The sequence below is a fragment of the Lottia gigantea genome (genome assembly GCF_000327385.1).
Source record: "Lottia gigantea unplaced genomic scaffold LOTGIsca_84, whole genome shotgun sequence".
Taxonomy (NCBI): domain Eukaryota; kingdom Metazoa; phylum Mollusca; class Gastropoda; family Lottiidae; genus Lottia; species Lottia gigantea.
The window spans coordinates 294,553-314,493 of record NW_008710779.1 but is presented as its reverse complement, the minus strand read 5'-3'; the positions used below and the strand labels follow the sequence as shown (position 1 = coordinate 314,493).

Below are 19,941 nucleotides of genomic sequence, written 5' to 3'. Positions count from 1 at the left end.
ATCTTAATTTTGTAATCGATACCCAGCCCTATATATTATTCTAAAGCTGATTTAGTTTTAGATCTTAAAATGGCTGTGAATTTATTTATTTTAGTTTAGCCTCTTGACTTTTTTATTAGGAATATTTTGGCTTGACTGATATATTATATGTCAAATTTTTAATTTGTCAATTCTGTTCACTTATAACAATATTTTTGATTTATCAAGTGTATGAGTCAGTCAACAGACCAGCCCTTGATACAGAAGGACAATATTTTTTAAAGTTTGAGTGAGTCCTTAACTATGAAAGTAAAATTTTGCAAGCTTATGTATATAAGCTATTCTATAGAGATAACCAATCATTGGACCAAGAAAGGAGGTGATTAACCATGAGAATAGGGTCCTACTGATTCAAAGGTTTGATGTCATCTAACTAGCAAACAGTGGCGTCGCCAGCCTCCAGAGACTGGTGGTAACTGACTCAATGGAGTTATAACTCTCGAGGCTGAATTCAAAATGTGGCAATTCCGTTGAGGCGTCATAGTCGAAAGCTTCTCATGGAGTATCAGAAATGGTTTTCCCAAGAAATTTTTTGAGAAATTGATTTGGGTACTCTAACACATATTTTGAAGAAAAAACATAAGAGAATCATATTTTTAATTTATTACAAATAAAATAGGGGTTCATTTGGGGATGCTAACAATATTTCTATGATAACCTGACTGACGCGGCCCCTGCTAGCATACTCTTGATAAATTATTTAAAAATTTCATTGTATTCATATGGCTCTTATACTACAAATTATGTTCAAATTATGTTCATAAGCATGTTTCAAAATTATGTTCATAATAAATGATGGCTCTACAGGTTTATTGGAGCATTTATTGCAACCATAAACAGTATAAGACAAATTGAATTGGGCCACATATTGATATTATAATTCAGCATTTGTTTTGAGGATGACATGTATATCCAGAAAGGATTAAAAGCAAAAATGTCCACTATTTCTAAAATGGCTCATTTTGATCCTCATCTATGAGGAGCAGTTTGAAATTTTTTTTTTTTTAAGGGAAAAAATTGAAATTTCTTTTACAGTTTATACTTGCCACTTCTTGGCGTCTTCATTTGACGTTCACTTGTCTCAAGATCTATTACTTATGAAGAACCGGACTGCTGACTTGATGATGTACATTTTATGGGTATTCTCAGATAGCCCCATTTTTTTTATTTTTATCTTTGTTTTTGACAATCTGATTAAATCTAGTTCTACATATTTCATTTAGTATATTCATATGACTTCACTCATACTCTCTGATACCCAGACTTCTCCTGTTGAGGACGATTATTCTGTGCAAAGATGAAGAGGGACTGGATGATAGAGGCTACTTGTACTGTAGTATCTGTGATACTAAATCAACCTACTAAATGCTAATGGTGTTGTATGTACTTCCCTTCTGCACTTGATTGGGCTAATGAAGACAAAAGAAATTCCCAGCTATCTTTACTGAACAATGGTTTTCACTTCACTTATTAGTCTAATTATTTACATAATAAGCTCTATCAGTTCAAACTAGATTAAAAGAAAGTCATCAGATCTTGTATGAGGGAAGTCATCTTCACAATATCAAACTATTACGACCTTTGGCTCATACCTTGACTACAATAGCCACTTTTCTTGTGTCACAGAAATTTGTATAAGGGTATGCAGTGATTTGATTATATTGTATGCTAGCGTATACAGCCAATTAGCAATCAAAGCCCTCGATGGAAAGACATTTTGCCTTAGTGTTTACAGACTTTTTGTCGAGGCCTCTGGTTGGCTGTAGTGCTTTGTGTACAATTTAATCAAATCACTGCATCTACACACTTCTGTTATACAAGAAAGGTGGCTATTGAAGTCAAGGTATAAGCTGAAGGTCGTAATAGCTTGACATTGTGAAGATGGAGGGAATAGAAGTATGCAACAGAAAATAAACTATATGAAATATTTTGAAGCTATGATAATCAGATTGATTTTATCTTTTTTTTTTTGAATTTTGTGTTAGCTCAGATGCCATTCTCCATTTTCTTTACCTAAAGGCCAGTATGTAGATAATGATATTATATTGTTTTAGAAAATGTGCCAAAACTGTTAATTCAAAAGCCAAGGTTTGAAATCAAAGGTTTCACTGTTATTATATCATAGAAAAGACATCTTCATACTTGTGCAAGAGATCTGTTTGTCGATTTTTGGCGTTACCATTTTCTAGAACTTTGTTCCAGCTACCCTTATTACTTTTAATAATGAAAATATCCATCTTTGAGTATATCTGCACTTAAATATAATTAAATTTAATCTAAATCATTATATTTAATGAATATTTTTGAGATTTTTTTTTCTGATTCTGAGCTCCATTAGTTGGTAAAGCAAATTTTCAGATGATAAAAAGAGACAAATTATACAATTTAGAATACAATTTTGATATAAGGAAAGATCAGTTGTACAAGCTCTCGAAATCCATTTTTACAATGTCAAGCTATTAAGAACTTAAGCTATTATACCTTGACTGCAAAAGCCACTTTTTTGTATCATCGAATGCAGCGATTTGATTGCATTGGTCATCATTTGCCAATTCTCTGCAGTTTCCATAAGCTGAATCTGAGCAGAGTATATTAGTGTAATTTTCACGGAGGTCGTTTGATTTCACACAAGCAAATACAGCCAATCAGGTCTTGACAGAAAGACCGTATGGCTGAGTGAAGTCAAGGTATAAGACTATGTGAGTACTAGCATAACATTGTAAAAATGCTCAAAATCATAATAATATTGAAGTAACCTATAGATTGACACACTAGTTAGACCTGCATTTCTTTTTTGGTTTGTCCAATAGGAGGCCTATATAGAATCAAACTCTGACTTTAATTGTTATACTTTTAAATCAATTGTTTTACCTGTTATTTTTTGATTAATATATACTATTTATAGTACTGGTAGATTTTATGTACGTGTTTCAATGTTAACTCGAATAAACAATTTTATATACCAGATTTTTTTATTCAAAATTACAGTCCTTTTTCAGAGTGTTCCTCACACCAGTTGCACAACAAAACAAATTTATTATCATTGTTAAAACTAACAAAACATTACTAAGCTAACCAGCACTGTAAATGAATAGTTCTTGCTCCGGACCTAGGCCCGTGCTTTCTATGAGTTAAATTCTCATTTCACCTTAACACCAGTTGAATATGATTGCAATACCTGTTGTAAGTTTCGAACGCAACTGAGTTGTGGGTTACGTTCGACCAGTTGCATAATGCATATGGGTGCGAATAAGATTACCAGTTGCAAATAATTGCGAATAAGGATACCGGAACTTTTATCAATCGTTACCATACGCAACTGGTAATCGCTATTAACAGCGATATGTTATAGCCTAATTCTTTTAGGTTTCAGTTCGGAAGTTCTCCTTTCCCACATTTTTGGGTAGCCTAAATCTTTGAATTGGCGGCACTTCGAAACAAATTTGGAGTAGACCTACAGAGTTATAAACGAAACTATATGAAATTCATTGCCCTTTGTCTTAAGCCATAAATATTGGGCTAATATTATGTTTGTAAGGATTGCAAAAAGGGATCAGAGCACGCTGCAGTCTGCATAATAAGCATATCAGTCAATGCTTTCCAGTTTTAAAGGGTAAAGGTCCATATAGGTTTAACCAGCTATAACTGTTAGATTGAGGTCTGCTTTGAATATATATGACAGTTTTATTGTTGTTTACTATTGTTGAAACCAACCAATACAACTTGTTAATCCTATTCATAAAGAGTTCGATTGAAAGAGAGTCATAAATATATTTGACAATATGTTGACATTGACTACGAATGATTTCATTTCAAAATGGCGGACGATAGGCCTATCGGACGATAATATAATTCTTCAAAACTTGAGGAAATAATATATCACAGCATGTTTCGCGAATTTAAAGAAGAGAAACTGGTACCAAGAAGTCGAGAGAATGTCCAAACGGTAAGCTGATCTACACGTATTTCTAATTTTGCCTAGAAAACCATTGGGAACTATTTCCACTGATCTATTTTTTTATATACTGTATATGTTTGGCTTTTTATTGAATGTTTATTCTTGGACAATTTGATACATCATAGTAATCTATGTCATTATTCACTTACCATAACCATACTTAATTATAATACAATATAATAATGTACATAATTTACCACATTCCCATACCTCCCAGAAGTAACAGGGTGTCCAACATAACCTTCCATTACTATAAATACTTACACTTACTTAATCATTATATATATATGTACTTACCATATAACCATACTTAAAATGTCTATTCCTACATACCATAAAAAATACTTACCGTTACCAACTTACATTATGACAAGATCGATCATAATCGTTACATTAACCGTGGCCAATATTGCCATTTCCATTTCCATTTCCTTTTCCATACGTACCAGAGCCATTTTATAGCTTTTACAACACACAGCCTTCAATCTGAAAGGGGCATTGTACCATAAGAGCGCCAATGCAGATGTATCTACAGTACATTTTAGAAGGAAAATCTGACGTATTGTCCGTCTGCTAAAGCAATTATTTCAGATTAATATATATCTTTAACGACGTTTTCTCTTTTATTCCAGTGTCACGATGATCTGATAAAGACGCATCATGATGATTATAGCAGTGATGAAGATTTGCCATATGCTGAGGTCAATCTTAACCATGTTGTTGGTAAACAGATGGTCATATGGTCGTACAAGATGCCAGATACGTTGGCCATATATACTCCGTTGGCGGGAGACGATGTTCGTCGATTAACAGAATTCGTGAAAACAAATCTTCAATTCAATAATGACACTGATAAGTTAATGGTGTTGAAGCCTAAGCGGAGTCGACCGGTGAATATCATAGATATCTACAGGATTAAGCATGGATCCTGCATCACTGTCATGCCAAAATGTGATCCTACCATTACTCTGGAGGCCAAACAGTTAAATGCTAAATATGATCTTGTTCTTAATACCAATACCACTGTTCGGGAACTCAAACTGTTCCTTCAAAACCAGAAAGGTTATCCTTTCGACAGGATAGAAATGTTATACAAAGATGCACCTTTGCTTAATGACCGTCATTTGTTCGAGTATAAAATTGGACACAAGTCTCGAATATTTGTGATGTTACATTTGTACTATGATATGTTGGTGCACATTGAGTGTTTCTGGGGACAAACGTATCATATTTATGTGGACCCGTGTATGACGAGTATGAATATCATCTATATGATACTTAGACGAACAGTGAGTCCGAATCTTAAAAACGTCCAAGCTTTGTTTGAGTTGTACCTACCTAAGCATCAATTAGCGCTTTATAACGGTAAATCTCATATGAAATGGCACGATTGTCTGGGAAATTATGGAGTTTTGGAAGGAAGCATCTTGAAGCTCATATCTCTTGGTATCCAGAACAAGCTTGGACTTCAGAACATTCCAGTTACTTTGGATGATGGACTTACACATGTTGTAACCGTCTCTCAATATGACTGCTGGGCTATCGTAGCTCTCAAAGTTCATGGAATATCCAGAATCCCAATAAACATTATTCGCTTATATAAAGATGGCAAGGAGATCGATTTTTCAGAAACTGTTGGTTTCTCGTTCAAGAGAAACATTGGTCCTCGTATCTCAGCTTCAGCGTTACAAGCTCAAATAGATCCAGATACTCTCTATGGTATAGAGCTTACCATTGATCTTGGTTCGGGAATTCAAGAAGTGATACGGTGCTCGGCCTCGAGAACCATCAAAAAGGTGAAAGAACGTCTTCAGGACATGGGAGTACCAAATGCTACAGTTTATGATTTATATTCACAAGATACAAAACTACCGAACTCTGGAAAAATTGTTGACGTCATTGACGATCCTAGAATTCCTTTGAAGCTGAAGCTCAAACGATATCCAGTGTACATTCATACTCCAAAAACAGTAATTTACAAAATGTTTGCTCACGCTCATGAAAGTTTAGCTACGTTTAAAGTTCGAATACAAATGAAAACAGGACTATCTGTAAAACATTATCAGTTAATGGTAGCTGGTAGGGTTATAACGTCAAGTGATGACAAGTCGGTGTTTCATTCAGCTATCGGTATCAAAATGTCTGTTTTCTTGATACCACTGGAAAAAATTCACACATTTATAGTTCTATATAATGACTGGCTTGTTAAAATCCCGATACCGTATAACCCTATATACTCTCAAATTAAAGAGGCTCTGTGGGGAGAATCCCAAATTCCAGATGGTTGCATGTATTCTATTACAAACTTTCTCATGTGGTTCTTCCAGAAAACAGACAGACGACGTCGACATTTTAAATCGAAGCGAACGTTTGATCCGCTGGCTATTGGAGGGCCGTTAGAAACAGTCAGATTACCTGAAGTTCAGCAAGACCAGATGAAAGAATTGAGACAGGAGAAAAAGAATAAGTCAGTTGTAAAGATACACGGACGCCATGTCCGAAATTACTTTCCATTTAAACCTGATGTAATTACTATGGAAACTGCTGCCCTCCTTTCCCAAAGATAACGACCAGCTTTTTTTAAATTTCATATTGGTATGCCAAGGACTTTGATTGCAATTCCATGGGGTATTTGTGCACAACCCAATGAAGTAGGCTACTACAGAAGCTTCTTAGAAAATTTGATGCTTTATGTTACAATATTAGTGATCGATCAAAAAAACTCTGTTCTTCGAATTTGTGTGGCAAACAACTTTTGTCGTTATTGTCGATTTTCAAAAAAGTTCATTTTAGCACCGGTAGTAGATATGTATACATGTAATATCGTACCGTTAAAGGAACATGACGTGCTGAAATAAACAGTTGCTTGAGAGTTCTGTTCGAATTCCCAAACGTTACTGTTGTTTTTTTTTGGCTCTATTGAAAGACACTTTTCCTAACCACTGCAAAACGGAATACTATGGAGTGATACACAGTGGCTCAACGAGATAAGTGGCGGCACGCCCCCAGCCTTTGAAAATTTTAAACATATTTTATCCTGAATTATGCTAATGGAAGGTTTAAATATTTTCAGTCTGTAATTAATGCTATTTCTCTCGTTTATATATTTTTTTAAATTTTGTATTTTTTCTTAAGTTGGCCCCCTTAGGGATGGGGGCCCGTGCCAACAATTCCCTATGGTAGTTAAGGACCAAAGGAACCCAAAATCTCGAGACAAGCGAAACCTAAGTGATATACGCTCATGGTGTTGATTATCGTTAAAATGTAGCAGTTCTTTCTCATACAATCTAAACAAAAACAATAAGATTGTCCAAACATTTATTATATACGTAAAAGAATTGCATTATTTGGCATAATAATTTAAAATATTTTATAACAAATAATAACAACATAGGCCTACTACTAAATTCTATGATTTAGGAAATATTACAACTTATTTCCAACAGCCTCAATGATCTGCTTAACTAAGAATATTACGTGCATTTATGAAAATAATTATTTCATAATCAAATACATATTTTGTAATATTGAACTCCGTTAATCTCAAGATTGCATCAAAACCTAGTTCAAATAATTTTTTCTGAACTAAATCATCTTCAATTACGAACTAATTTCCTTGTTTACTAGAACTTCTTCGCACTTGAATGTTAGGTGAAATCTTATCTAATTTTCAGTCTAATTTTAAATTACTAGTTCCAAAGTCCAACATTTTAATTTGAATTACATCAGTGAGTAAATGATAAAATCATTAAAGTATTCTAATTTAGAAACATTATGTTCGATATACGCAAATAATCTACATAATGATTTCTAAATGAGAAACTATATAGCAAAAGTGTCATATTATTGCAGACCAAAGCTCTTTTTGAAGGTCAAATTCATTCATGCAAGATTAAGGGAAATTCGTATCGTTTTTCAACATTTTTAACATAGGCCTAACCCCAAAAGAAATATACTTACATAACATAATATTTTCTGCAGATGCAAAGTTGTATGTGGAGAATATATTATTCCTCATTTTTGTCAAAATTAATATGTAAACCAGTCAAGAGTATAACGACGTTAAAGTGATCGTCCAAACAGTTATTATATACGTAAAAGAATTGCATTATTTGGCATAATAATTTAAAATATTTTATAACAAATAATAACAACATAGGCCTATAACTACCCAAATATATGATTTAGGAAACAATAAAACTTATTTCCAACGACCTCAATGATCTGATTAACTAAGAATCTTAGGTGCATGCAGTGGCTCATCTAGATGTTAAATTGATTGTAGAGGTTTTCAAAATTTTGTATGTGTATCGGTGACGATGTTAGCATCAACTTGCACCATTCCAATTTTCAATCAGATGTCTGAGGTCCTTGCAATTCAGCTAAAATTAAGTGTTTGATGACGTCACTAATCGCAAAATTATAACATAGACCTAAGGCTCTTCGCGATTACTGACGTCATCAAAAATTTTGAAAACATTTACAATCTCTTTAATGTGTTAAGTATACATTGAAAAAATCCCATTTTGATTGATTACCATATTCTTATTTTGTCAACGATTGATACGTTGTGGTTATTTTCGTCTTCTTCTTGGTCGACATAAAACTCTGTCATAGTTTTTATAGTGTTCATTGTATGTTGGTGATGCATCTCGTAGACATTGTGCTAGTCGTAGATCACATTCACAAACTGAACGAGCACAGGCATAATCAACAGGATCGTCTAAAATACCAAATACACGTTGATAGAAAACGAAAAAAAGAAACAACTTTATTTTACAAGGATAACAACTGAGGTTCACAATTAGAGATCCTTTCTACAAGCCTCTTGGCATTGATCTTTCCCGGATTATCCTTAAAAATGTATTGCTTGTTCGACTGGAATTATGAGTGAAGATGACTTACACTCCGATCGAGATTGTAACGCACAGCCACCATTTGCTAACCAACACCCTAACCAGCTGTGCTATAGACAGGATTGTAGTTGGAAATTTCAACATTGATATTATGAAGGACGTGGAACCTATTTTTTGTTTATCCCTTCTGGACGACCTTCTTCATACATGAAGGCGCCAATCAGTTGAAAATTAAGGCCCTATGGAGACTGTCGCATGTCAACGAACTCGTTGGCGTATACAGATCATGTTTGAACTTTACAAGGATCATGCTGCCGAACAACTCAACAATGTTTGTCGCTATATATACAGCATCGCTTATGTGGGGGAAACGTATTCTATTTCTAGATCCAGTGATTGTTTCTAGCTTATACGTCAACGACTCTAAAGAAATTCAAAATTAGAACGAACATTTTGAAACATAGATCCAAATTCAATCCACTTTCGCCAAATATGCAAGCTCATAAAGCTTTGTGTACTCATCTGGTCGACCAGATATGTGTTAAACTACCAGAAACCAAAATTATGGGATAGAACCGCATAATCTTACCTTGACAAGCACATGTAGAATTATTACAATCTATTTCATAGCCAATCCATTGAGGATAATACCAATAACAATTTAATCTTCCATAGCAGTTATCATGTTTTCTACAACATCTGAAATATTAATGATGTCAGACATCTTAGATTCAAGATTTTAATCGTGCATTTCAGAAATTTAATCCCTAAATCTAGAGATCGACGCCTTGGATCATTTGGATTTATATATTTGTTTCTAATTTATCAGCTGTAGTTAATTTCGAAATGAGCGGCAAGGACGACTATCCTCCTTTTCAAAGCTGCTTTTGCAAAGTTGGTGGTACTCCCACGACCCATTCGGGGATCGAACATCAACCTGCGATATTGCCAGCCTTCCGAGACTGGGCATATTGACCTAATAGGGGACAACGGTCGAGGTTAAGACTCCAATTGCGGCAGTTGTACGAAAACGCTAATGGCACAAGCCTCCCGGGGAGAGTCTAAGAGAGTTTTTCAAAGAGAAATTAATAACTAGAATTTTTTGTAGAAAGAAGTTTTTCTGATAAGTAAACTCGATAATCACCTTAGATTGACAACAGAGTGATTCGGTCTTAGATTTTATAAAGAAAGATACAATTACTTACGCATCAGAATTATCTACAGGTTTGTGACCAGAATTTCCCAGTCCACAGAAACAACCATAATCATTATAGTTCCAGCATGATATTCCTGTATAGTAATTTATCAACCCACATAGTTGGAAAATTGTTCTTTTATGACGAGAATGGCTAGGTTGAAATGATTCTACATTTAAGTCTGTAATAGTTAAATTTTAAGATAAGAAAATTAAAGTGTCGCTTACTGAGTCTTTCAAACAAGCCAACGAAAGTTTACGACTGACAATAAAAATGAAGAAAAAGGAAAGAAACTGCAATCTTTTTTATAACAACTAAGGGTACTGCCTACCCAGGTCTTGATATTTCGCAGTAGAGGGGCATTCCCGAACAGATGGACTCTCCCCCCCCCCCCTCCCCCCCGTTCTTCCACCCCTTCTACAGATGACTCTTCGACAAACCTCGTGTCATTGATGATTATCCTTACCTATTTAAAGTTGGATTAACTGGCATGATGACCTTTATAAGGTCACTTGACTTTCACAAACCGACCGATATTAGAAAGGACGGCCATCATTTGTTAGACGTAAAAATGCATGTGACGTCATTAAAATTCCAATGCTCTTGCTACAGCTCGTTGACTGAAATTTTACCGTTTATATAAGAAGGTAGATTTCTTTGCGTAACTAGTGCCTGCGATAGCAGTACGTTTTACATATTAGGTGAAACAAATAGTTGAAACTGGAAGCAGGTGTCGTAAAATTTCCGCAAAACATAGCAATATAGAAAAATAGAATTAATACTTACAAAGTAGAACAAAACACGGCAGAGTTATTAGCAATTTCTTCATTTTTATCAAGTATAAAACCATTTCCTATCAACCTGTAACAAATGATAGACAACTCGATAAGAAATCGGATTTTAATTCCACGTTTCTCATTTAGTCTTTACAAATGACTGACATCTTGACAATTTATATTCAAATTATTCCGGATGTTTTCTTCTTTGCTGCTGATTGGCCTTGAAAATGTCACCTTGTTTTTCAAAGAAAAGTATGTCCTTCGAGTTTTGATGTGAAGTTTGTGTTGGAAATTAGACTTGACATCTCAATTGTGGATGGAATTGTATTTGAAAACCAAAAAAGTGTTGTATATTCACAATATTATTATTACTGCTAATAAGGACGTTATCTTAAAGGGCTTGTTGAGAGATTTTCTATATTTACATGAGTATAGGGGATACTGATAGCATCGATTTGCACATCCAATCATCAGACGTGGTTTGTGGTTTCTGCAATATCAATATACAACTCAACGTTGTATGACGTCACCATCGCAAGAGCTTCATCTGATATAATTATATGAACATAGAACTGTAATAGTATATTATAGTTCTATGATTAGAACATATGCGGTAGTGGCGTTATAAAATGCATAGTTTTAGTGGAATTGCAAGAACGGTAAGTTTTCACTGAATAAACGGACCGAGCGTCAGATGTTAATTCTGAAAAGCGATAGGGGTAGTTGAAATTGAGACCTTTCTACTATAGTGATGTAAATATTTTGACGTCATAATATTTCTCATGAATTTTCACATCTTTTTTCCAGATTTCATTGCCCGAAGTTTTTCCAGATGCCGAAAATGTGGCCTTGAGGTCGAATACAAGGGCAATACGTACAGACTGCGATATCAATGTAGGTTAATCATTAAGGTATTATCGTTTTATAGGAATTAGTAAGAACCTTTAGTGTAACAAATCTCAGCATCACGTCTGATAAGTTAAAATTACCAGAAAACACGTAGACATTAGAGGTGACGTAGTTCATCAATCTGGTTTCTCGATTTCGAATAAGTAAATAAACATTTTAAGTGAAAAATCAGAAAGTTCATTGATCTCAAAAAACTGAAACTATTGAGGAATAAAGTTAAATGATCACTCCCTTAATTAACCGCTCGAAAACAAAATTCCACAGGCGTTAGTCGTAATAAGAAATGAGATGAGTAGAGAAAAATATAAGTATTTCATCATCACCATCGTTACTAGTGTTAAGGCCAGTCCACACCAAAGAAGTTAAATGTACTTTTAAAGCTCACATCTCTGCAACCGTTGCAGGTGTAGAATTTGGAAACTGATAGCTGTTTGATGTAAGACCTAATACTTAATACGAGTCTGTAGTCAATCATTATTGTCTGTAGTCAATTATCATTGTTTGTAGTCAATCATTGTAGAAAAATCATTATGGTTTGTAGTCAATCATTATTGTTTGTAGTCAATTATCATTCTTTGTAGTCAATCATTGTAGAAAAATCATTATGGTTTGTAGTCAATCATTATAGTTTGTAATTCAATTATTATTATTTGTAGTCCGTCATTATTGCTTGCAATAATCCAATGTAATTTATCAATTTAATCTGTACGTAGAAGTTATATAATTATTTCCCAACACCGACAAAAAAATAAGGCGACTTTTAAAGGTTTACGTAACCTTTAAAAAGTTTTGGCGCAATAAAATTTAACTCCAAGTAAGATTTTTTGGTAAAATATTCAGATAATGTAAGAAGAACCTTTTTTTCTTGGTTTTGGTCAATAGTTTGCATTAATCCAAGCATCTAACTTTCCCCAGCTCCTATAAAAATCCCTAAAGACTACCCCAATACAATCACGTTTCATTATAGACTTTCATCAATTCAACATGCATAATATTATACAAAATGGAGCTCCAAGCTCTATTAACCCTTCCGGAAGGATTAAAAGTAAAGAGGTCCTCTGATGTCTAAATGTGTGTTGGGGACACTCATAATGAACGGGAGTCTATTGTTCCTGTAATTCCAATGAAACTAAGCGTTTTATAACGTCACTATCGAAAAGGGTTTTATATTATGATATAATTAGGTTTTGTGATAGTTACTTCATCAAACACTTATTTTTGGTGGAACCAAACACGTCTGACGAAATTGAAATGGTGCAAACTGATGCTTTCTATGTCCCTGATACACATCCAAAGTTTAGAAAACCTCTTTACAGGCTCTTGAAAAGAGAGAGTTTTCTCAATCTTTGCTGACATAGCAATCTGGATCGTTTGATCAGCTAGTTAGCCAGCATACATGACAATAAGCAGAATGCTAAATTTAATAATAATTTCCATCCAAAAAATTAGTAAAAATCCAAAACACAAAGAAATACATTCTTACCGTTATATTTAACTTAACACATTAAGAGAGCCTTAAAATAACAGAGTTAATTCTTCAATAACTTCAGTGTAAGAAAGTCGAAGTCAAGAATGAATCATTTTTCGATATCAAAATTATAAGAGAAACTCGTGCTAACTTTACCCGCTAAAAATATGAATGGGAAAATGATCAGACGGCGACCAGAAACTACGAATTTACGAATGTGTATCCAATTATTGACTACGTACTGATGTTTATTTTGAAAATATTAGATAGGAACCATTCCATTAAATTTACCCAACATGTGGGCTTTGACCTCAATTCTTTTTCTTCTGAATTCGGGTCAGTGTTATAAGACGTTTAGATAACTTAAAAGGCTATGAAAGAGTCGTGATGCAACTTTAAATTGCGGTTTTAATGACTTTAATGATTCCTGTGGTTATTCCTGATTCAAATTTTTCTTTGAAGTTATAAATATAATTATAAAGTATATTTCGCAACGTTAAGTAGCATACGGTATCACTTACAGCCAGGCCCAGTCACATAGTTGAGCCCCCCTTAAAAATATGTGCCCCTCCCCCATAAGACCCTGGGCTAGCTATGGGCCTCCTTACAGATTGGTAATAAAATATCAAATTGGTTTTGTCACTAGCAAAGTTAGATAGCAAGTTAACAAAAATGGATCAAAACTGTAGTTCGTTGGTAATAGAGCGCCACCTGCAGAATTCCCTGTCCAAACAACCACCCTGTGGCTAAAAATAAACAGAAAGGACTTTTTTTTTAAATTTTCAATTCAAAGCACACTTTAGCATTATAATTATATTGATCTTTTTATATGTCGTTCACATCTTCATAGGAAAAGTGATGCTTTTGTGGCAATCTGTGGCTCCCTAGCTGCCACAAACTTAACAAAACTATGTGGATCTAAAACTACATTTCATAAAGATCTTGTTTTCACATCTTTGTGTTGGAGAAATCAACAACTGAATGTTACAACCAACGTCATGAAATGTGTTTAGACTTAATGTTAGTCCGAAACATTTCGACTCATACCATTCGTCTAGTTCGTAACAGCTTGACAAGGTGAAGGTGTCGTCAATCATAACTCTCAATTTCGGACTATTATCAACCTGGACAAAACGTGATAGTTTAACGTGTTTTGGGTTTTATATTTGGGGATTTATACGTCAAAACTTTCAAAAACCAAGTATCAAATTCTATACAATTGGCCTACTATTAATTTTGAAACGTATGTCGTTTATTCTAATATTGAATCAAAACTTGAAATATGGTAAGTCGATATCTAGTTTACATAATTTTTAAAAAGACAATTGCTTTGATGGTATGTCCATGATAATGTCATGGCCAGTTCAATTTTAATTATGGTATGCGTATCATGTTTCAGAATGAAAGTCTTACATGTGGTTTGCTTACAATTTGAGAATTATTACTATTATAAGATAAGATAAGATTTATTGCTTGATAAAGACGAAAGCATCATCGTCGAAACGTCGCAAGTTATTTATTAAAGTAATTGTTATCCATATAAGTGTGTCCAGTTATAAGATTTATGGCATATACGCCCATTGTGGACAGCATACAAATATAAAGCAGTACAATAATGTGAACAGATATATGGAATATAGATTAAGTATAGATATATGATGATACATGCAGAATATATCACCACAAAATTTTCCAGGGGAGTAGGGGGTCAGAAATAGCATGTTAACTACAGACTGAAAATCCATTAACATGCATATCGACTTACAGAGGGATACAGAAGAACATATGTTAAAAACAAATTTCCCGGGAAACGGGCCCTTACCCACTTAAGCCCACAGGCACCTAACTCATCTAGTTGGGTCACTGAATGTTAGTTATATCTATTATTTACAGATACCTAGTATTCGGATTTTGTCGGTTATATGTGTGATATATTTAGAGCTAACGTCATCTGATAACTTAAAGATGAGAAATAAAGGAGATCGTCATAACATTTTTAGTTTTCAAATACCAACCAGATATCACAACGCCACTTTGGGTCCGGACACCTATACTTGGATTATACACACGTTTGGATTAGAAACTGCCAATAAAGCTGGTATTAAAAGCGGTCGTATCCTTTTTTCCCAAACATTTTTTTGTAAGTTTCCGAAACATTAACCTATACTGTGTTGTACCATTAGGATAAAATGTGTAAAATGTAACCTACACCCCCCCAATAGGAAAACGACACAAGTGGTTGCCTTGCAAGATACGCCCACTTCCCTGATAAATTTTGATGTGTTTTTACTAAGTCAAGTGCAATAACTCAAATCTTCTCTGGTTATAGAATGCAATCAGAGTCGGGTTTTAAGGGAAAGGGTAAGCCTGGGCCATATCTGCCCAGTCCAAGGCATCGTTAAGCTCAGTCACGAGGAGCATTGTATGTCCATTTAGGCATAGAGGCCGTGCGCGCCAAAAATAAAACGCTCTGAAAGATGAAATTGAGATCTTATCCCGTGTATCAAAGAGATATACAATAATCCTTTGTCAATCGTGGCTGTACTTTAGGGCTGCCTCCAATAGTGTTTCTTTGCAATGTACCTATCTTCAATCCGACCATGAGTCATTATATTTCAGATGCCAAGTGAACGTTCTATTATGTATTTTCCTTCAATGATTCTTGTAGAAAGTGATAGTCATAGTTGTGGTACAACGGGTTGGTGTCGTGATGTATGTTTATATAATGAACATAGTGATTGGAGATACAAGGATGTTTGTGGTCGATTTTTATGTTGTGCTAAACACGCTACATAAAGCATTATTTCTGAATCATGTGTTATTTATCAACTATATCCACCAACTTATAAAGAGTTTTTGTAACTTTTTAAGTCATTCAAAGACATTGATAGCACAGATTTGCTACATTCAAATTTTCAGTGAGGCGTTGTCTGTCGTTCTTGCAGTTGCACAAAAACTAAGCATTTCATGAGTTAGGTATTAGGAAGGTCTTTAGATATTATTGGCAGCTTTTGGGATGAAGACTCTATATACAGTTAAAGGGACATTTTTTTTACCAACCGTACGCTAGTCTCAGAAACTGGATTTTTTTTTAAAGCTAAGCCAATCATTAATAGTGTTCACAGCTTATCTTCGAAATTTGAGCCTTCAAATCCATGTGTGTCCAGCATTATCCCGTGTTTGAAAGTTAAAATGACGACTTGTCTTTTCTAAAGACTGCCATATATAGAAAAGGAAATATATATAAATAGAGGGTGAATTTTCGAGTTTGAAGTATTTTTGAAGGAATTATACAATTTTTGTGCAATTCTAGTACTTCTGAAGACTTTGACATATATTCAAGACCCAAAACAATCCCCGAAAATGGCGCAATCATCCCTTTAAGGAAGATCAAGACTTCAAGGGACTTATAATTGTCCTGTTAATACATGAAAACAAACTGAATATTAACACAGATAATATATTTGGTAAGATGCTGTGTTTTATAATACTAAGGGAATATAATATCACAGTTTATATAATCAAAAATAAACAACAATAACAATAAAAACATACATATATCATGTTCTTAGAGAAAAAACACTTAAAAGACACTAAATTGTCCAGTTTTAGAAAGAAGAAAAAGGGAATGTTTCAAAATCTTTGGAATAACTAAGACACTTTTAAGCTTTCTTTAATCACCTAAGCACTTTTCAGCTTTTTTAACAAGTCTAGCTTGCTTTCAAGTACATTTGAGTCTTGGAATTCTATTTCTACCTTGCACAAAATAGTCTTGACAAAACAACAAATCAATTGAAATAAACTTAATGCATGTACATGAAAAACGTTTTAATGACTTTTTGTGCAATAAATCGTAAATAATCTTCAGTTTAACACAATGACAATATTAAAAGTTAACACATTGACAAAAATTCCAGAAGATATAACCTTCAGATGTCACATTTTATTAAAACAATGGATTTAGGACCTATGCCTAATTAACTTAACACTCATCTGATTGGTCAATCACAAACAAATATATTTTCATTATCCAATCTGATTGGTCAATCACCAACAAATATATTTTTATTATCCAATCAGATACTGTATTTCATAAATTTGGGTTTGATCTTAGTTGAGTTTTCGACAATCTGACATTAGATGAAGAAAATGTTAGGTAGCTACTACAAAGAATAAAAAATGCTGCCATTTTGTACTGTGCGTCTGAATTCGAAAGGTTCACATGTACATCCATTTAGTACAACTAACCAAGTTCTAGAACTACCAACAAAGAGAAGATGTTGCCAAGACAACCATTTTGGATTCAAAAGACTGGTGTTGTAGCATATAAGGTTGACATCTTTCTTGATTCATTCAAAATGTTTTCTCTTCTTTTTAATAAGTCAGTCCATTTATCTTGACTTTTCACTAGTTGTGTGTTTTTATGATTTTCATAACTAAAACTAGAATCTTTCCTTTCATACCTGTACAAAATCAAGAAGCATTAATTATATCAGCTATGTGAACTATCTTAAGTCAACCTGTAGAAAAGAATGCAGCAAGTGCTCCATAAGGTGAAGCATGCTCTGCATCATATAACTATAACTATGCCAAAGACAATTTTTTCAGGAATTCTCAGATATTCATTATGAACATTGACTTACTGCAGGACAAATTGTGCAATGAAACCTTCAGAAATTTACAAAGTACATCATATCCAGAGATTTACTATTAACGATTAATCCTGTCATAAGATAGACTATTTCAACATACCATTTAGGTTCTGGACCTCTCATATTTTCTAATTCTTCCCTTCTCAACACTTCTCTCAATCTATCTTCTTCTATTTGTAATCTTTCTAATCTAAGTTTAGTCAAATGCTCTTCAAATGGAGATAATTCTGGTATAGAGGCAGCTACTGCAGATAAACAATTTATTAACAAATCATAGTGCTTATCATACACATCTTTTTTGTTGAAAAAAAGCATACGACTGCTAGACTAATCATGCACAATAGACTATGATTTATTAAAATCCAATTGAGCAAGTTGTGACACCTGGCTGGTTAAAGGGAAATAACTCAAACAAGGTTCATTCTCAATCTCAAGACTGTTAACTTCATAACAGGTGTGATTTGGTGAGTCTAAGCATTTATTATACACGTCCAGAAGTCCACATTAATGAGCGAAACTTTGTGGAAAGGGTGTACTTACATGTACTTGGTGCTCGCTGAATTATGGAGTGTAAACTTTCAACATTATCACTGTACCTGCTTCTATCATATGGGTTTAAATAAGAAGAATTACCACTGTAACTTCTGTTGACGGTCCTAGTAGAACTGTACCGAGAAGAGAGTTGTGGTTCTTCCACAGACTGAACAGGAATGGTCATAGAATAGGATGGTTCTCCAAGAGTGGTAGGAAAATATCTCACAGCATCAAACTCTTCTTGTGTCACTCTCATTTCTTGATTTGGACTCACTGAGGTTTGACTTCTCCAAAATTCTGGCAGATATTTTGTTTGAAAATTTGATTTGGAGGTGCTTAAATTTCTACTTCTGCTATACGATGGATTTTGACTGAGGCTATTTCTAGAGGGCATATTTGAATAAAGACTGCGATTTGACTGTGAGAAAGACCTGTTATGCTTTGAATATGATGGTGATGGATTTCTAAGTATTGAACTTTTCGAGGCAAAGCTGTTTTCTAAAGAGGACACTTTATTTGACAGATTTTGAGAATCACAAAATGACACTTTTGACTTCCTTAACGTAGAATTATTATCAAGCGACACTGAACTTGCATCATTTAAATAACTGGTTGAGGATTCAGTTCCTTTGTTCAAATTTGATTCACTAAATGGAATTCTATGGCAATTATCTTTCAATGTGGATGTCTCATTGATATCTTTGCTTAATTTTGCCAAACTTTCTGAAATTTCCATTAACCTTAAACTAGTTTCAGTATCAATTTTTTCTATGTCCATTAGATTGTTCCAGAAACTAAACTACAGTTAAAACTCTGAAATACACAAGAAAACTATACAAGGTTACTAGGTATATCTATAAGAAACAAAGTAGGCTAACTGGGGCTGGTCTTGCATTGCAGTTTTATTTTTAAGATCATGTTGATGCTTGTCACACAAATATAAAAGGCCTAGCGTAGTAGATCTACTATTTTTTAGTCTTACTAGGTCTAATAATAGCACAAAAAATGAGAAATAAGCCTAAAAAAGGCAAAGAAAGAAAAGAACTAACAGACTTACATAATAGTTTATTTAATTCTTTATTGTCAAATATTGAATTTTGGCAACCCCTGTCACAATTTTCTTTACAAACAGATCACAAATTCATGTAAATTCAAGACTTTTCTTCTTCAGCATTCTCCAGCCGTATGGTGGCGTCCTTGGTGATAATAGTAAACGGTGACGCCCAAATTCAACACAGTCAAAAATAGTCCAGTCAGAAGCACTAAAGACATTATGCAACAATCGTGATGTGATGCCAAATATTTTGTAAGAGAAACCAACTCTTGCTCATTAATAGAATCTTTCTTTTAGTAAATCAATCTGTTGCTCCATGTGAAATAATATTGACAAAATGTAATGAAAAATGGAGCCTCTAGCTTTCCTTAAGTTTAATAATGCATTTTATAGTTACCCCCCTGTAGCTTTGGGCGACCATTTATGTTCATGTTGCAAATGGTATTGTGATGCAAGGTCTACTTTATGATAAGTATCATGTGGAGGTTATGTAAAA

At 33.9% G+C, this 19,941-nt stretch overlaps 3 protein-coding genes across 3 annotated transcripts; 1 reads left to right on the top strand and 2 right to left on the bottom strand.

Moving 5' to 3' along the window:
* Positions 1-3,710: 3,710 nt before the first annotated feature.
* On the top strand, positions 3,711-6,564 carry LOTGIDRAFT_236593 (hypothetical protein; the record flags this gene model as incomplete). Its single annotated transcript, XM_009067613.1, has 2 exons — positions 3,711-3,985; positions 4,630-6,564. The coding sequence occupies exons 1-2, from the start codon at positions 3,926-3,928 to the stop codon at positions 6,562-6,564; spliced, it is 1,995 nt and encodes a 664-aa protein (XP_009065861.1). The 5' UTR covers positions 3,711-3,925.
* A 1,677-nt stretch (positions 6,565-8,241) lies between these two features.
* Positions 8,242-10,888, bottom strand: LOTGIDRAFT_222658 (hypothetical protein). Its single transcript, XM_009067612.1, has 4 exons — positions 10,836-10,888; positions 10,059-10,230; positions 9,443-9,552; positions 8,242-8,720 (listed from the first exon to the last, which is right to left on the bottom strand). Exons 1-4 carry the CDS (start codon positions 10,876-10,878, stop codon positions 8,572-8,574), a joined length of 474 nt encoding a protein of 157 aa, XP_009065860.1. The 5' UTR covers positions 10,879-10,888; the 3' UTR covers positions 8,242-8,571.
* Positions 10,889-18,432: 7,544 nt separating this feature from the next.
* LOTGIDRAFT_197278 (hypothetical protein) lies at positions 18,433-19,565 on the bottom strand (the record flags this gene model as incomplete). The annotated part of the gene is made up of 2 exons (XM_009067611.1): positions 19,449-19,565; positions 18,433-19,204 (listed from the first exon to the last, which is right to left on the bottom strand). A coding segment is annotated over exon 2 (735 nt), but the record flags the coding sequence as incomplete, so codon positions are not given.
* Between the last annotated feature and the right edge of the window lie 376 nt (positions 19,566-19,941).

Excerpts from the sequence above, each read along its gene's own strand:
- LOTGIDRAFT_222658 (XM_009067612.1), bottom strand. The coding sequence starts at position 10,878 with ATGAAGAAATTGCTAATAACTCTGCCGTGTTTTGTTCTACTTT. Across the intron at positions 9,553-10,058 it reads CCTGTAGATAATTCTGATGC|ATGTTGTAGAAAACATGATA; the intron begins GTAAGTAATTGT and ends TTAATATTTCAG. Across the intron at positions 8,721-9,442 it reads TTCTACATGTGCTTGTCAAG|ACGATCCTGTTGATTATGCC; the intron begins GTAAGATTATGC and ends TTGGTATTTTAG.